The sequence below is a fragment of the Pseudorasbora parva genome, chromosome 9 (genome assembly GCF_024679245.1).
Source record: "Pseudorasbora parva isolate DD20220531a chromosome 9, ASM2467924v1, whole genome shotgun sequence".
In the NCBI taxonomy this organism is placed as follows: Eukaryota; Metazoa; Chordata; class Actinopteri; order Cypriniformes; family Gobionidae; genus Pseudorasbora; species Pseudorasbora parva.
In genome coordinates, this window is record NC_090180.1 from 35140896 (window position 1) to 35159196 (window position 18301).

At 37.2% G+C, this 18301-nt stretch overlaps 1 protein-coding gene across 1 annotated transcript; it reads left to right on the forward strand.

The window, feature by feature from the left end:
- Nucleotides 1-1536: 1536 nt before the first annotated feature.
- Nucleotides 1537-15355, forward strand: mmp14b (matrix metallopeptidase 14b (membrane-inserted)). Its single transcript, XM_067452415.1, has 10 exons — nt 1537-2216; nt 7956-8104; nt 8520-8642; nt 9012-9319; nt 9797-9958; nt 11557-11723; nt 11820-11958; nt 12076-12226; nt 12309-12424; nt 13529-15355. Exons 1-10 carry the CDS (start codon nt 2130-2132, stop codon nt 13996-13998), a joined length of 1872 nt encoding a protein of 623 aa, XP_067308516.1. The 5' UTR covers nt 1537-2129; the 3' UTR covers nt 13999-15355.
- The last annotated feature ends 2946 nt before the right edge of the window (nt 15356-18301 follow it).

Genomic DNA, 18301 nt, shown 5'->3' on the forward strand with positions numbered 1-18301 from the left:
AACTGAAAGGGAAGAAAGGCTACAGAATTACTGTTACAATCACAAAGTGGGTCATGTGTCTAAGCTCACTATTCGTAAACTTCACAAAGCTGGACTTTATGGCCGTAGTGGCATTTGAAAAAAAAAAGCCTGTCTCCAAGGCCAAGCAACCGAGTCACAAAATATGGCATACTAAGCTTGGACTTGAGCATTGGAAAACCTTATATGGCTTAATAAATCATCTTTTACTTTGTTACCTACTGAATGGATTTACTATAAGAGAAAGCCAAGGGTGACTTCACCATGTAGGCTATGTATGTGTAGACAGGGGCGTGGGACTGGGGGGATAAAGGGTACTGAGTAACCAGGGCCCAAGGCAGGGAAGTCCGTTTTCTATACATACACATACATGGTACAGGGGCCCAGCAAGATGGTTTGTACCCAGGGCCCAAAATTTGGTGCTACGCCCCTGTGTGTAGAACACAATATAAGTAATAATTATACACTGATAATTGCACATACATATTCGTAAAACAACTTAAAGTTTCAGAAACACCAGGATGGGTTCAAAACGCATATAATGTCTTCTGATGTGAACATGACAATTTCACCTTTTTATAGACTCACATTTTCACCTCTATCTGAATTGTTAATTGTTCATGGCAGCCCCGAAATAAGGACTGAAGATATTCCAAAAGTAAAAGGTAGGCTCCTGAGTTTTGGTATTAAATATATTTAAATTTTCTTTTCATCTAAATAGATGCAACATGTAATGTCAGAATCTTTATCTTTTAATCTTTGACCATTATATCTCATATAATGTCTTCTGAAGTGAACATACCATGACAATTTCACCTTTTTATAGATTCACATTTTCACCTCTATCTTAATTGTTAATTGTTCATGGCAGCCCCGAAATAAGGACTGAAGATATTCCAAAAGTAAAAGGTAGGCTTCTGAGTTTTGGTATTAAATATATTTACATTTTCTTTTCATCTAAATAGATGCAACATGTAATGTCAGAATCTCACCAGTGGGTGGCAGTGTTAAACCTTAGCTGTATAAATGGAAAGGTATTGTGCATCAGTCAACAACTGAAACGCTGTTAAATCATAACATAATGGACTGTGGGAATTTGCCATGTTAAAGAACCTGGATATAATATATACCATTGCTAACCTAATTAAAATGCTCCCGATCTAAAAACGTCATTATATAGAAAAATAATAAAACTAATCACATTCCCGTAAACCTGTGTCAAAATAAATGGATATAGGTCTATAATGGTGGGGACTTTCCAATGACTTCCATACACACTCATATTTAATTATATGACTATCACAATGACATAAAAATCTAAATTATATTAAAGCAATGGCCTTGTGCACATATTTTTCCATTAATCAGGTGAAATGAATCATTTTGCAAACTTCTTTGCTTTAAACAAGTTTTGACTAGTCATTAAAGTACCACAAAACACCAAACGAATGTTAAGCATAACCATGAATTAAAATGGCAAAAGCTAAACAATAGGCCAGTAAGGGAGGGGGGAAGCTGCGGCAGATGAAGTATTTTCTCTGTCCACAAGGTCTATCCAAAAAAAGCGGGCGGCTGAAGATCATCAGCAAGGCCATTAAGTTCGAGCAGTGCGGGGATGGACTAATGTAGGAGGCAGGGCTTTGGCTTTTCAGGATCAGTTTTTTGGCAACACCTATCGAGCGACCACGTCTACAGCCCCGAGAAAGGGGCTGCTGTGCATATGAAACCGAGGATTTCAACCAACAACGCAATGAAAGAGAATAAGACAAGAGACATTTACCAAGGATAACTTTATATTTACACTGCGTTCTCTCCATGCAATATTTCAGCGCGTAGTGCATAAAACATTATGAATTTAGGACTATAGTTACAGTCAATGCGATGCAATAGTAATCTATAACAGTAATTGTTTACATTTCATAAACTTTAGTATTATCTTTTCCCTGGAGAAATCGTGAGTTCTCGTCGTTTTCGTACCACAAAAGTGGTAGTTGCTAGTTTTTTAAATTTATTTTTTAAGCGTGGTTATGTTTTGACAGTTCCAAAGAGCAGCCAAACTTTATTAAGAATAATAAACGTGTTTTCAACAAAAAGGACTCATCGACTGAAGAATGATTTGGAGCGGGTTAACGGAGCTGCTGCTCCTGTTATTTGTGTGCGCGCACAAATCGTCTTCAAAACAAGATATGAAACCTGAGGTGAGTATCCTGCATTATTGTCGATACTTAATAGATACATTCATCCCTGATAACATCTAGATCTAATTGTCCGGTGGCAGATGTTTTAGCTTGTGTCTGGAGATCACCAATGCATACGCTGTAGCTATTGCTGAAATCCATATAAAATTTAATAAAATTCAAAATGCAACACTTTTTAAACAAATATACCTCTAAAGACAATAGTTACTATACAACACCATGCGTGCACACGTGTGCCCTTATTGAAGTAGGTCGATGCTTGACATAAAAAAACAGACTGTTTGACATAGACTCGTTAATTTAATTGAGATTCAAATTTAAAATTCAATAATGTGAGACCTTAATTTAAAGTCTTAATGGTGTGAATCTCACAATAGCTGTCAAGAACATAATGGGGAGCATATTTCACCACAAAATCAGGAAATACAAAATTATATCTGGCATAAAGAAAATGAACTTTTTACATTGTGGCATTAACCATTTTTAAAATTTCCAATTTTAATTTCAGAAGCAAACAAACAAACAAACAAAAAATCTCATTCTCATTAAAGATTTTGTATATATCCATGTGTGTGTGCATTATGCCAATGTCTTATTTCACTTCTTATCTTTTATTTATGCTGCTTCTTAAATGGATATTAAAAATATTTAATTGCCTTACTTTTGAGAATCTTATGAGAATCATCGTTTCAAAATACACATCCAGAGACATTAGAGAGGGAACACGCTCAAGTGTCATGAAAATAATGCCATGATGCAAAACAACTCGATAGTCCTAAAATAGGCTTCATAAAATGTAACGAGAGATTTACTCAATTAAACATTTGAAATGGAAAAGTTTTATAGACCCCTTTATAACACTATAATTTCCTTTTTAACTGAATGGAAACCAGAAAGGATTATATTATGGATGTTATTAACATTGTGAGATTCTGAAATCATATCTTTGTATGGAAAAGCCTTTATCAGCTGACGGTTAGTAACCTTATTCAGTCACAGATGTTTAGCTTTAAGAATCTCTGATGTTTCTGCTCAGCGATCAAAGAAACACTTAGAAAATAAAGTGGAGGATTCTGAAATAAGGTCAAGCGAGAGACCGCAGAAAGTGAAAGATGCTGAGGGTGCAAAACAGAACGACCAATTACCACAAGAAAACAGGAAGAAAAGTCCTGACTGCAATGTTGTGGTCAGAGGAGTTGATGGATATGCTGAGGATGAGTTTGCGGGGGAAACATTTTTTCTGCTCCTATAAGTTGCGGCATATAATGAATGACATCTGTCCTTGGTTATGGTCAAAAATGAGAGGAGGGGTTCAGACACGGCAGAAAACTGCATATGGACTCTTTTCTTCCTCTCTTTCGCCACTTTGTTTAACAGGAAGTTATCACAATCCTGCAGGAAGTTTTCCTGATTCCTAAAGGATATCCTTATGCTATAGACTCATCCACATCTGTGTGTCTATATCCACCTCTCTTTGTTGTGAAAGTCAGACTATGGTTATATATTCCCACACTAACCATGACACGTTATTATTGTGATGCACTTTTCATCATTGACAGCAATGGACAGGTCATGCATAAGTCACCTGATGAGTGGTACTACATTTATTAAAAACTTCCAAGGAATTTTGCATTATAGTACTTTATTGGGATGTGTATTCGGCCACAAATGGCAGTCACATCCTTTATAGGACAGAACCAGAGGAAATGGCCTGGGGATTTTCCGTACAGCCTTGACCACATGGATTTAGAACAGATGTGAGATGATGCCAACAGTTAGTGATGTTGTGTCAAAGTGTAAGGAAGGAAGTGGGATGTGGAAGGGGGTGGCATGTTACAGAAAAGAGACACAAAGAGATCGGGGGAAAAAACGGGATTGATCTTTTCAGGCAGGAAATGTGGTGGGGTGTGAATGATGCTAGTCTGCATAAAGAATAGAAGTTATTGTAGGCTGAAAAGTGATGTCATTTCAGAAATGATAGTATAACAGAGAAATGAAAGGCTGAACTGGACTACAAATGGTCCAGTTACTGTGTCGCTTCAGGGCAAACAACCTACAGACTATTGCAGTAAGAAAAAGTCTTGGAAAGATAATTCCCAACTCCCTTTCCTAATCATCTAATGTTCCTATTATGATTTTCATTTAAATATATTATTTTTCTGTCATCAAACAAGTTCCCTAGGTGTAAAAATGTGATCATTTGATATTTAAAATATATTGTCTGGAAAGATGATTATAAGAGTATATATATTTTAATTGAAAATAAAATTGGGATACATTCTACTTCAGAGAACCACAGAAGAATATAATTTATGGAAATACAATGGATTTAGGGGAATCACTATGCCGTTTCCACCACTAAATAAAAAATAAAAAGAGTAATTGTGACTTTTTTTTAAAATTGTGACTTTATATCACGCAAATGCAAGTTTATATATCAGAATTCTGACTTTATGACTCGCAATTGTGAGAAAAAAAGTCCGATTTGTGACTTTATATCATGCAATTGCGAGTTTATATCTCAGAATTCTGACTTTATAACTCGCAATTGTAAGAAAAAAAGTCAGAATTCTGAGATAAAAAGTCATAGTTACTCTTTTTATTTTTTTATTTAGTGGTGGAAACGGGCTTCCATGCATCGCAGTGGATCGTGATAGGTAAACTTCTTCGTAAAAGTGTGAACTCTGATGACATTAGCCATTTCTTATTTAGGATCTTTCTGTTGATGTTACATTTAGCCAGCTGTTGAGGTTCATTAGCGTAACCTGAGCAGCTGAACTGCATTTTTATGATTTGGCTTCATTGGATTTGGATTCACCACACGCTCACCCAGATTCTGTGTTATTCCATTGGCCCAGAGTAAATGGAAGTTGTGACTCATTTTCCCTTAAAATTGCATGTCTTTCTCTCAAGTCTCCCTGATTTTACAGTGCATCTGCGCGCAAACACAAAATGGTGCCTATTGCTCCTTTTAGAAAAGGTATTGCATGCTGTCAGTGTCATACCTCATAAAACATTTCTGAATTTTCAGACATTTTCAGGTATGTGCCAAGTTAAAATTAAGGTTGACTGAAATTATTTAATACAATTTGCAAGCTATGACTACAAGCAGACCTGTTTCTGTGTTTTCCATTGGGTTTGGAAGTGATTTATTACACCCACCTAAAACCACCCAGGTGTGTGAGGGGTGGTAATTCTTTTTTCTTTATAATATACAAATAGAGGTTTTAGTCATTGAAATAAGTCTAGATGGCTACAAGATCACCTCATTGAAGCACAGAATTCCAATTTTGAATGAAATACAAAGGACGTCACAGTTATTTCAAATGATTAAACATTCGCTATTTTGGATACTTACAGGCACAAACCCAACATAGATCTTTGCAAATGTAAGTATTCCCCAGTACTTGGTCTTGATTCTTAGTATGACATAATCATAGACCGGTCATCTTGTGAAGCTGGCACCACCACTTTAGCATACCACAGAAGGCAAGGATGGCACAGCCAGTAATTCATGTGGATCTCATGAGTCCAAATTGTATTTATAACTTTAGGGAAGAATGAGTTAACTTTTCAGTGCAACTATAAAGAATCCTTTTTTTCGTGGAAACGACTTCCTCTTCGAGGAAGACAGCAGGTACTTGCCCAGGATGGGTTTGAGTTCCAATTGCAAACTTGTTTTTGAGAGATGCAAAAAATGTTGTGCAACCGTAAAGACATCTCACGTGATGTTTGTCCTGTTTCAGTTCATTATGCGCAGTGTTCAAATCTCAGCCATCCCCCACCAATCCATATCCCATTAACAGTCTTCTTTCCCTCATATGGATATAATACACTGAAGCTTTGTTTGTGCAGTGGAGAACTGAGAGTGACTCACAGACAGCCAGAGAAACTGGACTATTTAGTGTCTGATGATAGAAAGAAATGGAGAAGCATTGGGAGGAAGTTGGGAGGAAAATATAGACGAGAAAAGAAGAAGTCACAAAAATAGACTGCAGGAATGAAGTAAATAGATTAATAAGAATAGAGGAATAAAGAGTACGGGAAAACAGGAAGTTCTTACAAAAAAGAAGAAAAAAAAATCCAGGATTACATCAACTTGGAATACATGCTCTGAAGCATCTGACTGTGGACGTAATCACATCTGCAGCCAAAACACATTCGAAAACATTCAGCCAGAGGGCACCACAATAGACATAAAACATGCTGATCATGCTGAGGAACCTCTTTCTGTTGATACTCACAAAGACCACACAAACTACGACAGCCAAATCATGTGATCCACATGTTTTTCTCTATATGAGCTACAGCTGAACAAGGGTGTAGTGAGGCCCCATAGGGTGTGTCTACATTGTTGCCCTTCATTCCAGAGAGAGAGAAAGAGAGAGAGAGAGAGAGTGCGTGTGAGTGTTGGAGGAGGTAGGAAAAGGGGGATTACGGGATAAGGGCTCTGTCTCTGAGGTTTCAATGGTATTAACCAGAAATTCCCATGGAAATTACTGACTGACAGTTTGGTTTAACTGGAGACAGTATCTCGTCTCCCTGAGGGAGTCACAGACAGATAACATTTCACCTTTCATTATATCATCTATCATCCTATAGTGCTACAAACAGAAATGCATTTGTGCCGTCGCTGACTCAGATGCAACTTCTTTCTAATGCCTCAAAGGAAAGCAAGGTCATAAATCAGTCTAGTAGACACACACTTGGATATATAGATTTGTTTAGAAGTAAAGTGAATTTTGCACAGAGAGACCCTGTTATAGAGCTTTTGTTTCATGAATTTGGTTAAGGAACCTTGCCCAATCCCTTGGGTTGGTGAGTTTCACTCCTACTTACTATATATATATATATATATATATATATATCATCTTTATGCAAAATAATAATAATTTTCTTAATCAGTATTTTGTCTGGTTGTCCAATAAATTAACATCCTTAAAACAAGTTAACATTTAATTGAGAATCACAATTGCATAAAATAATAATAATAATAAATCTTTAGTTTTTTAACTTGGTTTATAATGAATCTAGCTAAATTTTGTTGGAATGGGTTAAGAGAAATAAAATAATACTAAATAAATAATACTAAATAAAAATACTGTTCAAAAGTTTGGGGTTGCAATACTTTTTTATACGGCTTTTGAAAGTCCCTTATGCACACCAATACTGCATTTATTTGATAAAAAATTATTACAACTTTAAAGAACGTTTTCCTATTTTAATATATTTTAAATTAAATGATTTCATTTTCAGCAGCATTACTCCTGTCTTTAGTGTCACATGATCCTTCAGAAATCATTCTAATATTCTGATTTGGAGCTCAAGAACCATTTTAGTATTCTTAGATGGAAAAGTTAATTTATTGGAAACATTAATTTTTTGTAACAATGTAAAAGTCTTCATTTTTGATCAACTGCCTGACCCCCTGACCCCATCTTTTGAATGGTAGTGTGCCCATTAAAAACAAAAAAACTTTTTTACTTCTCAAATTTAGCCCTTTTTTCCATTTACTGGATAACAAGGCAAACTAAGAATCAAGAAATCAGGTGAAATAGGACACTTTAGCAAGCAACTGAATTTAACAATGCAGTCATATAACAGATCTGCATGTCAGTATGTCCTCATGCATCTTAACATAAAAAAGGAAAACATCACTTAAATATATGTTCATTAAGTTGTAAAAATAAAGTTCAGTAAATAATGAATATATTTGTCTCTCTTTCTGTCTCATTCTAGGCATGGCTACAGCAATATGGTTATTTGCCACCTGGTGATCTCCGTACACATACGGCCCGCTCTCCTCACTCCGTCACCTCTGCTATTGCTGCCATGCAGAGATTCTATGGCCTTAAAATCACTGGGAACATGGATTCCAATACTCTCGAGTAAGTCAGCTGCCCACATGGTTGAGGAGACAGCCACAGTATATTGTAGTGTAATCAGTGCTGCCATGTATATAAATATTTATTTTGTTCCTCACAAAAAAATGGGTCTCTCTGATTATTTCCTCCATGGGGCCCGTCTTGCATTTTCTGAACACCTGTGGCTAGTTCAGGAGATTCAAGAGCTTATAGATATCTCTGTGGAATTATTTTGGCCCATCAGTTATGAGGTTGTTAGTCATGGAAGGAAAGAATGGAAAACTAGAGCATTGTGTCAGCAGTCCTCCACTGGTGTGCAATGAGGCACAGAAGATGTAGAATATACGAGGACAGAAATTAATGACCATCCTGTCCAAAATCACTGAAATTAAATATGTTGTGCGGTGGATGATCTAATGTATTGGACTGTGATCGCCAGGGCAATGAAGAGGCCCCGCTGTGGCGTCCCAGACAAGTTTGGAGCCGAACTGAAAAGCAACCTGAGAAAGAAGCGATACGCAATCCAGGGACTGAAATGGGAGAGAAATGAGCTCACATTCTGGTAAGAGACAACCTTAACTCTATTCTGCTGGATCAATAAAGGAGAAGTGCATTTTAAACTGCGTTGAAGTCATTTTAGGCGCAAAACTCTCGTCCAAACCATTACCAATTAATTGAGGTTTGCTGTCATAAACGTTTAGATATGGCTGTGGCTATGCTTTAGTAAATACGCACCACACTTATGGAAAAGTCATCTTTGGCCTTACTATACGATTCTGCTCCACTGCACCCAGGGCCAAAATTCCTGTGTGACTTGTCTGTAATGTAAATCATTTTCTCTCCCCCTCTCCTTTCTATATTCCTCTTTTTTCCTTTGGCCTACTTTTCTCTGATTGCCTCTCCAATCCACCTTTTCTTATCTCTTTCTCAGCATACAGAACTATACACCAAAAGTCGGGGAATACGAGACGTTTGAGGCCATCCGAAAAGCCTTCAAAGTGTGGGAGAGCGTTACCCCTTTGCGATTCCGAGAGATCCCTTACAGTGACATCAGAGACAAGGTTGAAGACTTTGCAGACATCATGCTCTTCTTCGCTGATGGTTTTCATGGAGACGCCAGTCCGTTTGACGGTGAAGGAGGATTCTTGGCCCATGCTTACTTCCCAGGCAATGGCATAGGAGGAGACACGCACTTCGATGCAGCAGAACCTTGGACCATCGGCAACCGTGACCTGTTGGGTAAGGAGCACCACCACCAGAAGTTAGGGCATACTCCAGACTTCCCAGGGTTCTCACTTGTTTTTGTCAGTATGGATGGTGGTTCTTGTTTAGACATGCACAAATTAGTTCTAAATAATCTTAAGCCTGCTTGGTTTGAATATTTTTGCAATAAAGAGTAAGGCAAGTCCAAGCAAGTGTTGTGCACACTTTAATTAAATTGAGTTGAATCAACCTCACCTTTTCATGAGACTGTTTGAAACGTCTCAATTTAAAAAGGTTTATTGATTCTTTGATGTTTCCCTGCAGTGGAATGAATGCCTAAAAGCAAGTTCTGAAAGAAAAATAATACCACCTCTCAGCAGTCATTCTGTGCTATCTATTTTTAGCATCTCAAAATTGTTGTTTTTAATGTGCACTACACAATTATACAGAATGCTTCTTAAGGTTATCCAAATCTATCCTGTGCTGACATGGTTACCGCTTACTTTCATTCAGGTAATGATGTGTTCCTGGTGGCTGTTCATGAACTGGGTCACGCCCTGGGAATGGAACATTCAAATGACCCCTCCGCCATCATGGCTCCCTTCTACCAGTGGATGGAAACTGAAAACTTTGAGCTTCCTGATGATGACCGTAAAGGGATTCAGCAGCTTTATGGTAAAACTGTCAATTTCATCACAACTTTAATTGTTAAACCGCAACATAGTTGTTACAATAGATCCACTGGAGGCAAGCTTGCAGAACCCAGGTGCAGTTTATTAAACATAAATCCTAACATAAATAGCTAAGCCAGGCGTTGTTTGATTTTCATTTTTTTAACTTTCAGATTTATGTTAATAAAACTGCACTTGGCAACTTGCTTCCAGTGGGTATGTTACAATAGTTCTGTTCAAGGCAGAGTTATCATCATTAACTAAGACTAAAACTATTAAATATAGAGAATATTTGTTAAAAACATAAGCTAAATGTATATTAGAAATGTTGCCTTGGCAATTAACTGACATGAGTTTCAGGGTATGTTTACAAGACGATGTACTAAAAACGGAAAAGTTTTTTCTTTGCGTTTTTTTCATAGACTGTAAAAAAATATGGACATAGTGTCCGTGACATCACCCATAGGATTCCGATAAGTCGTTCTGAAGCGTAAAGTAGAGATGAGATGGCAACGGGTCATCGGGAGTCACGCCCAGATAACAGAAAATGGGCAAAGAGGCGGGATGTGGGCGGAGCTTAGGTGACGCAATGTCTAACAGACAGCAGATAAATGGCTATCCACATGTCACTCAAAGTAACTACGCCTTTAATTATGCAAAACTTTAAGGCTTTATATAATGTAAATGAATGAGTTGTAAAAAAATTCACCCCCTCACAGTTGTCATGAAAGGCAAAAATTAGCCAGATAGACAAAAGCCACAATTTGTACCAGGCTGTAAACATGTTTTTTTTCTGCTGTAAAGTTTGGAATTTTAACATGGGGCTCAGTGAGATTCTGCTCCCTTCTGGAGCCTGTCCCTAGCGGCCAGTCGATGTATTGCAGTTTAAATTAATTCCGTATTGGCTTCAACAGAAACCGGCAGAGGTTGCCGCTTGTTTTTTTTTTGCACAGACAACAAATTTGTCAAAATGATCTCACAGATCTGTGAAAATGATTAAAAACCCAGTATTATGGCATACAGTAGTTGGTGATGTCACTTTGTAAAGAAACACTACGCGCCTATAGATTGAACACATAATACACATGTGCATGATGTCACCTTTTTCACAAATTTGCATTTTTGTACATGGAGACAATTACAGTATCATTTTCAAAAACTTGTACTTTGAAACCAGTTTTCCGAAGTTTGTGTTTTCAGTCCACCAAAACTCCAAAAATTGAACATAAGTTACCAACACAAAGTAGTTAACTATACATACCGTTTAAGAGAACAATATCTACATAAATCATCTGTCACTATAATACCATTTAATTATGCAATCAGATCATTTATCTGGTACAAAACCAAACTAAATTAGCATTAACAAATTATGCTGCTTTGCTATCCAAAGTTTATTTATTTTGGATTTTTTTTTAATTAATAAAATATATGTAAATGAAAACAAGCTAATTAAGCTTTGAATAGAACATTATACAATATATTAAAACTAATGAAATCTAAATAACAGTGGAAAATATAGTGATGAACAGCAGCATTTTACCAAATATTTAGGTTTCATCAATGACCTAATTCACTAAACTGAAATTTTGCACTCTGCAGGACCAAACACGGGAGGACGCCCACGACCACCTGTCACCCCTCAGACCCCCCACCACACTCCATATCCCACACCATACAGGCCCGGAGGACCTTCCTTTGGTCCTGACATCTGCGAGGGCCATTTTGACACCATTGGCATTTTCAGAGGAGAAATGTTTGTGTTTAAGGTACAAAGACAATATTTGTGTGTGTATATGTGAGCATTGAGTTGGAGATCATGTAGTATGTGTGTATTCATCACAGTTCCTCTACCTGTGTTTTAGGATAAGTGGTTCTGGCGAGTTCGTAATAATCGGGTTATGGAAAATTACCCTATGCCAATTGGACATTTCTGGAGAGGTCTGCCTACAACTGTCGATGCTGCCTTTGAAAGAGAAGATGGGAAATTTGTCTTCTTTAAAGGTACTAGTCGTCTTCTATCACATGATTTCAATGGGGGGAAAAGGGATTTGTGCTTTGGCTTTAATAGGCCTTCTTATTGCTCCAAAAGTAACATATTTTGTCATTGCTGGCTTGCAGGGGACAAGCATTGGGTGTTCACTGAGTCGAACTTGGAGTCAGGTTATCCGAAGACCCTGAGAGAAATGGGTAATGGTCTTCCAAAGGACAAAATAGACGCAGCACTCCTCTACACGCTTACTGGCAACACCTACTTCTTCAGAGGAAACAAGTCAGTAGCTTTGATATTCCATAATTTAAGCCATGTGCACAAAGGGAGCTTATATCTGAAACCATTTCTAATCTTCAATCAGATATTATCGTTACAATGAAGACACGCAGTCAGTGGATCAAGATTACCCCAAACCTATCAGTAAATGGCAAGGCGTTCCAGACAACATAAAGGCTGCCTTCATGAGTCGAGATCAAAGTAAGTCCTCGCCTTCTGCTTCAGCCTATGCGCTTGAACTTTTTTATGTTTCACTTGACAAAAAAGTCATTTGATTTATAAGCTGCCGTATTTAGATGTTTTCTGTTCACTCAGATTTTAATAATGGTAAAAAAGATTTCTATTTCAAATAACTGCTGTTATTTTCAAATTATGAATCCTCAAAAAAAGAATAGTTAAAAACAGCTAAATATTTTTGTGGAAACATTGACAATAATAATAATACTTGAGCATCAAATCAGCATATTGAATTTTTTTTTTTTGCCTGGTTAGGACACAAGTTCTTTTTCTTACCTATTATTTTCATGCCTCTCTCCACTGCAAGAAAAATAGACTTAAAGGGATAGTTTACCCAAAAAATAAAATTAGCCCATAATTTACTCACCCTCAAGTCATCCTAGGTGTTTATGACATTCTTCTTTAAGTCACATACAATCTGAGTTATATTAAACATGTCCTAGTTCTTCCAAGCATTATAATGGCAGTGAATTTTGTGTGATATTTTGAGTTTGTGTTCAAAAGTTCATAAAAGTGCATCTATACAATCCATCATAAAAGCTCTATGCAGCTCCGGAGGGTTAATAAAGGCCTTCTGAAGTGAAGCGATGCTTTTGTATAAGAAACACTAGCTTCCGCTAACTGTCGTACTTGTGTTCATGAGAGACTGTAGCACAGCGTAAATTCTGGTGACGAACACGGAAGCACAGAGGATAGAGAAAAACAAAACTGGGTTCTCACGTGAACTAGCATATTCTCACCGGAGCGCCCTACGTCATACGCTGGAATGCCAGTCTCGTGAGTCAATAAGTTAATGTTTCTTACACAAATGCATCACTTCGCTTCAGAAGGCCTTTATTAAAGCAACAGCCATTCACTGCCATTATAATGCTTGAAAGAGCCAGGATTTTCAATATAACTCCAATTGTGTCTGGAAGACGAATGTCATATACACCTAAGATGACTTGAGGGTGAGTAAATCATGGGCTAATTTTCATTTTAAGATGAACTATCACTTTAATTACTGTATCTTTATTGAAAGATCGCTACTATTGTACAGTTCTGACATTTTCTCTCTTAAATTCACAGGTTATACCTACTTCTACAAAGCCAATAAGTACTGGAAGTTTAATAACCAGTTATTAAGAGTGGAGCCTGGATACCCCAAGTCTGCACTTAAAGATTGGATGGGCTGCCCTAATGAGGACTCCAATACAGGCGGTGGTGGTGGAGGAAGTGATCGGGATCGTGAGCGGGAGCGTGAAAGGGAACGTGAGCGTGAAAGGGAACGTGAGCGTGAAAGGGAGCGGGAGCGTGAACGTGACCGCACACACGAAGAAGACAAAACTGAGGAAAAGGGCAAAAAGGAGGAAACAGAGGTGATCATAATCGAGGTTGAAGACGCACCCAGCAGTGGAGCAGGAGCAGCTGCCGTCGTGGTGCCACTTATGTTGCTGGTCTGCGTGATTTTTACGCTCGGAGCACTTCTCTTCTTCCGCAGGTACGGCACACCGAGGCGCTTGCTCTACTGCCAACGCTCTCTACTGGACAAGGTTTAAAGGTTTAAGAAGGGATAATGGAAGAAAGGGAATCGGGAGGAGAGGAGAGAATTGAGAATATGGAAGAAGGGGACTTACTAGCAAAGCAAAACCAAAATGAGAAAAACAAGTCTAAAAAATGGTTTTGGTCAAAAAGGGACCCTTTGTTGTTTACTTTAGAAATGATGCCACTCAGACAAATCTCTGCATTTTTATATTTTGTGATTAGTGGTCTTGAACGTTTTGCTTTCACACCTGTGCCGAGCTCTTCCTGCACGCTGTACAAAGGCATATGGTACTTGTTTCTCCCCCCGTGTCACTTTCACTTCATTTCTCCCCTCTTCTCTCAATGTCTTTCTCTTCTTTCCCTTCTGGTGTAGAACATGACGCCAGCTCATCGCTGTTTGTTTAGCCTTTTGTAAATGACATTTTTAAGTTGTGATTGTTGTTGTATGTCTGACTCATTGTGAATTCTTACCCACTGTTGAAAACAGCGTTTGTCCCAATCAGAAGACTTATGTACTTATCTCAGGTTGCAGCCAATGCTTATCACATTTTGCATTCCATGCAACCATAGTAACAAAAAAGTACCAGGTACAACCATGTACCTGGTAAAAGGTTTTTGGATGGTAAAAGGTCCTCACAATGATGGAAAACCTGGCAAAATCTAAATTTTGAAATTATTCAACTTAAAGTATAATTAGAAAAATGTAAATCTAGTTTTAAAAATGATTTTTTTTAGTTTAGTTTTTTTTAATCCTTCCAGGATGCATGAACGATAAAAGTCCGTCAAAAAGTGCTGTAGTAACATGGTATTTTCTGTAGTACCATATAAATACCATACTGCATGAATAAAGTAATCATTCCATACCACGGTATTACCATCTCTGAACCACGGGACCACCAAAGTACTTTTGAAGTGCACCAGATATCATGAAACATTATCTGCATTGGCTCATGAAAGCTAATTTTTTTACCTAAACCAACACAGGGTCTGTTCCCACCCCATGTAACTCCCAACTCAGGTTAAGAATCCAAAGTCCTGTGCCATTCCAAAGATAATTGATACTTATCCCACTAACAATGCCTGCAAAGCTGTGCTGTCTGCCTGTGTCCTTCAGTAGTATGGCTTTATATTGTACTGTATTTTGAATAATTACCATTATTGATAATGATGATGTCATTATCATTATGATTATTACTATTGTTATTGTTCTCAATGTCAAGAATGTGTTTTTTTTATTTTAACAATTGTCATTAAAAATGTCCTGCTGGACAGGCAATAATGTATGTCTTAAGAAGTGGCCTTAATTTGGGGGAAAGTGAATGGGTGGGTTTGTATTTTTGAAATGAAATAAATTTTAAAATATGAAAATGACATTTTCACTGCTCGTGTTTACAATTATTAATAACTTGTGGTGCTTTTTTAATTGGAATTTTAAAGTTGGATTTAAAAAACAATAATGATAATAATATTTAAATGATGATGATCATTATCTAAAAATAATTTGTGCTTGTTTTTCTAAACCTTTTTTATGTTTAAGTCAAAAATAAAATATTTTGTAAGTTTTCTTTGCTGTCAGATTTTCCTTTTTTTGACTTTGTAGGTCAACCAAACATTTTAAAACTGTCATAGTCATAGTGGAACTGCTAACCCAAAAATGGCAATTCCATAAATGCAAACCGGTATGACTTTCTTTCCTTTTTGGAACACAAAATAAGATATTTTGAGAAATGTCCCAGTGTTTTTGTCCCCTCATAATGGAATTCAATAGTCATTCTTTAGAATGATTGATCAATTGTCTTAGTGTTCTGCAGAAGAAAGAGAGTCAAACACTGGAATCAAAATGATGACAGAATTTTTATTTTTGGGTGCTCGGATGTTAACATGTTTGTTTAGCCCACTAGCTCTGCTGCATAACAGCGAAGGGAAAGGACATGCATCTCTTTGTCCTAATCTCCAGCTGCTCCTCTTAACCTGTATCCGAGTCCAAGACCTCCTGCCTTTTGCCATATTTTCCGAAACTGCTCTTTACCTCCGTGTAACAAGCATATCTCACATTAGCGCATCTGATTTTGCTCCCAAAGTTAAGACTCGAGAGCTATACAAACATCCTGCACTTCCACACAAATCTTGATGCCCCACATAAGCTTATTTCTTTTGCATAGAACTACCTTTTTTCTTGTCATTTCAGTCCATACTTCTTTCTCCTCCCTTTTGCTGGCACTCGGAAACCCTTGGCCATATAAATGGGACGGAAAAAGCAGGCTAGGTCCAAGGATTAAGTGAAACCAGGAATGATTATAATTCTGCAAACCCTTTTGGCACTGTTCGCGAGGAAACATATCTCTGTTATAATGCGAGCGTGTGCGTCTTTGAGACTAATTACACTTCCAGATACTGATTGAGGAACAATCATACATACAAGCGAGAGATGACACTCAATTTATGGCGTTGGTATCCATTTTAGTGAAGGAAGCCGAATGTATTTGCTGTTTGGAATAACCGTCTGGAGATGGATAATGTTTTGGCACTCCGGGTCCAGTCACGAGGCTTTGGGGAGGCGGACGTTCAGAGGCCAACGATCAAGGAGAATTCCATCAACAACATCTGGAATCTAAACTGCCTTAATACCAGCACACTGCAGGAGAGAGAGAGGGGAAAACACAGCTTATCTGTGCACACACTGTTGAAGTAATACAAATGAGCTTGAGCTTTTTTTCAATCAGATGTCAAAACGTATATAAACAGCTCGAATAAGAAACAATGACAAGCCTTTAAAGACTGCTGTGTATAACGTCCTAGAGGCACTGGCTTTTGAATGTATTTGAGTGTATCGTGCTACACAAGTGCTCAATCTATTTCACTCTGTGCACACATTTTAAGCAAGTTCAATCTTTTCCCAGCTGATTCTGCAGTACGAAGAACAACCTCAGCACTTTCTGCTCTGCCCACAATTCTCTCTCTCTCTCTCTCTCTCTCTCTCTCTCTCTCTCTCTCTCTCTCTCTCTCTCTCTCTCTCTCTCTCTCTCTCTCTCTCTCTCTCTCTCTCTCTCTCTCTCTCTCTCTCTCTCTCTCGGCAAGTAGAGTTGAGTTTCCTAAGTTTCTGCTAAGTGACTCTCTTTTTCTTTTAACTTTCTTTTAAGGCTTAACTAAAAACATTAACAGCACCACAAACATTTCAAGTCTCTCTCTTAAAACACATTCCCTCTTTTTTGAAGGTCTCTTAGCAAAGAAGAGTCTTGCCTGCCCTTTGTGATCCATTTTACGTCCTCCTCGCAGTGCTCTGCTAGTTCAAGTGAAATCAGTCACATGCTATTTAACACCTACTTGACAGGCTGTATCCACTTCTTTCCTTATGGAGAGAATTCCTGTCTTTTCAAGCCTATGAGAAAACCTAGAGATGTTAAAGTGTCAAGTACAACGGATTTAAAGAATATGTATACAATTTTTTTTTTTTTAATTATAACTTTTAAAAACGCTACTTTGCAAAACTTTCTTTTCATACTATAAAATTCATTTAAAAAATGGTTAAACAGACGAGGGGGAATTAAATTAAGGAAAAAAGTCTGATCTTTTCAGGGAAAACACAATAAATCCTGGACCACAATAGATTAGCCCAATTTATTTTTAGCCATTATGCGAACCATTTTAAGGCGGTCACACTTAAAAGGATTGGTTAATAGTGATGGGTGAAAAAATTCCTATGTTAAGGAGGGGGAAAAAAGTATTTCTATGTGGACTAAATGTGGGGCATGTGAATGTGATGCTCCTAAATGCAAGCACATGTTTTTCCACAGCCTGTACTTTCAGGCTTGTACAGGATGTAAATTAACATAAAAAATACCAGTCTTAATGTGGGATACACATGTTTTTAGTATCATCCAGCCATAAAGCAGCGAATCATTCTGTTCCAATGGCCTTTCTAACACCTATATAGAACGGCTAAAATGAAATTAAGCAAACTCGTCTCTATACAATTCTATATAAACACTACAATTCAATAATTGTTTAAAAAAAATAATACTTTTACTTGATAAGGACAGATTAAATGGATCAAAATTGACAGTGAAGACATTTATGTTTAAAAAAATCTATTTCAAATAAATGTTCAGAAATTTCTATTTATTATTTCATGGTTTCCACACAAATATATATATATATATATATATATATATATATATATATATATATATATATATATATATATATATATATATATATATATATATATATATATATATATTGAGGCATAACTGTTAGGGGTGTAACAATGTCGTTGAACGATATATCGCGATATAAAAATATGACGATATGTATCGT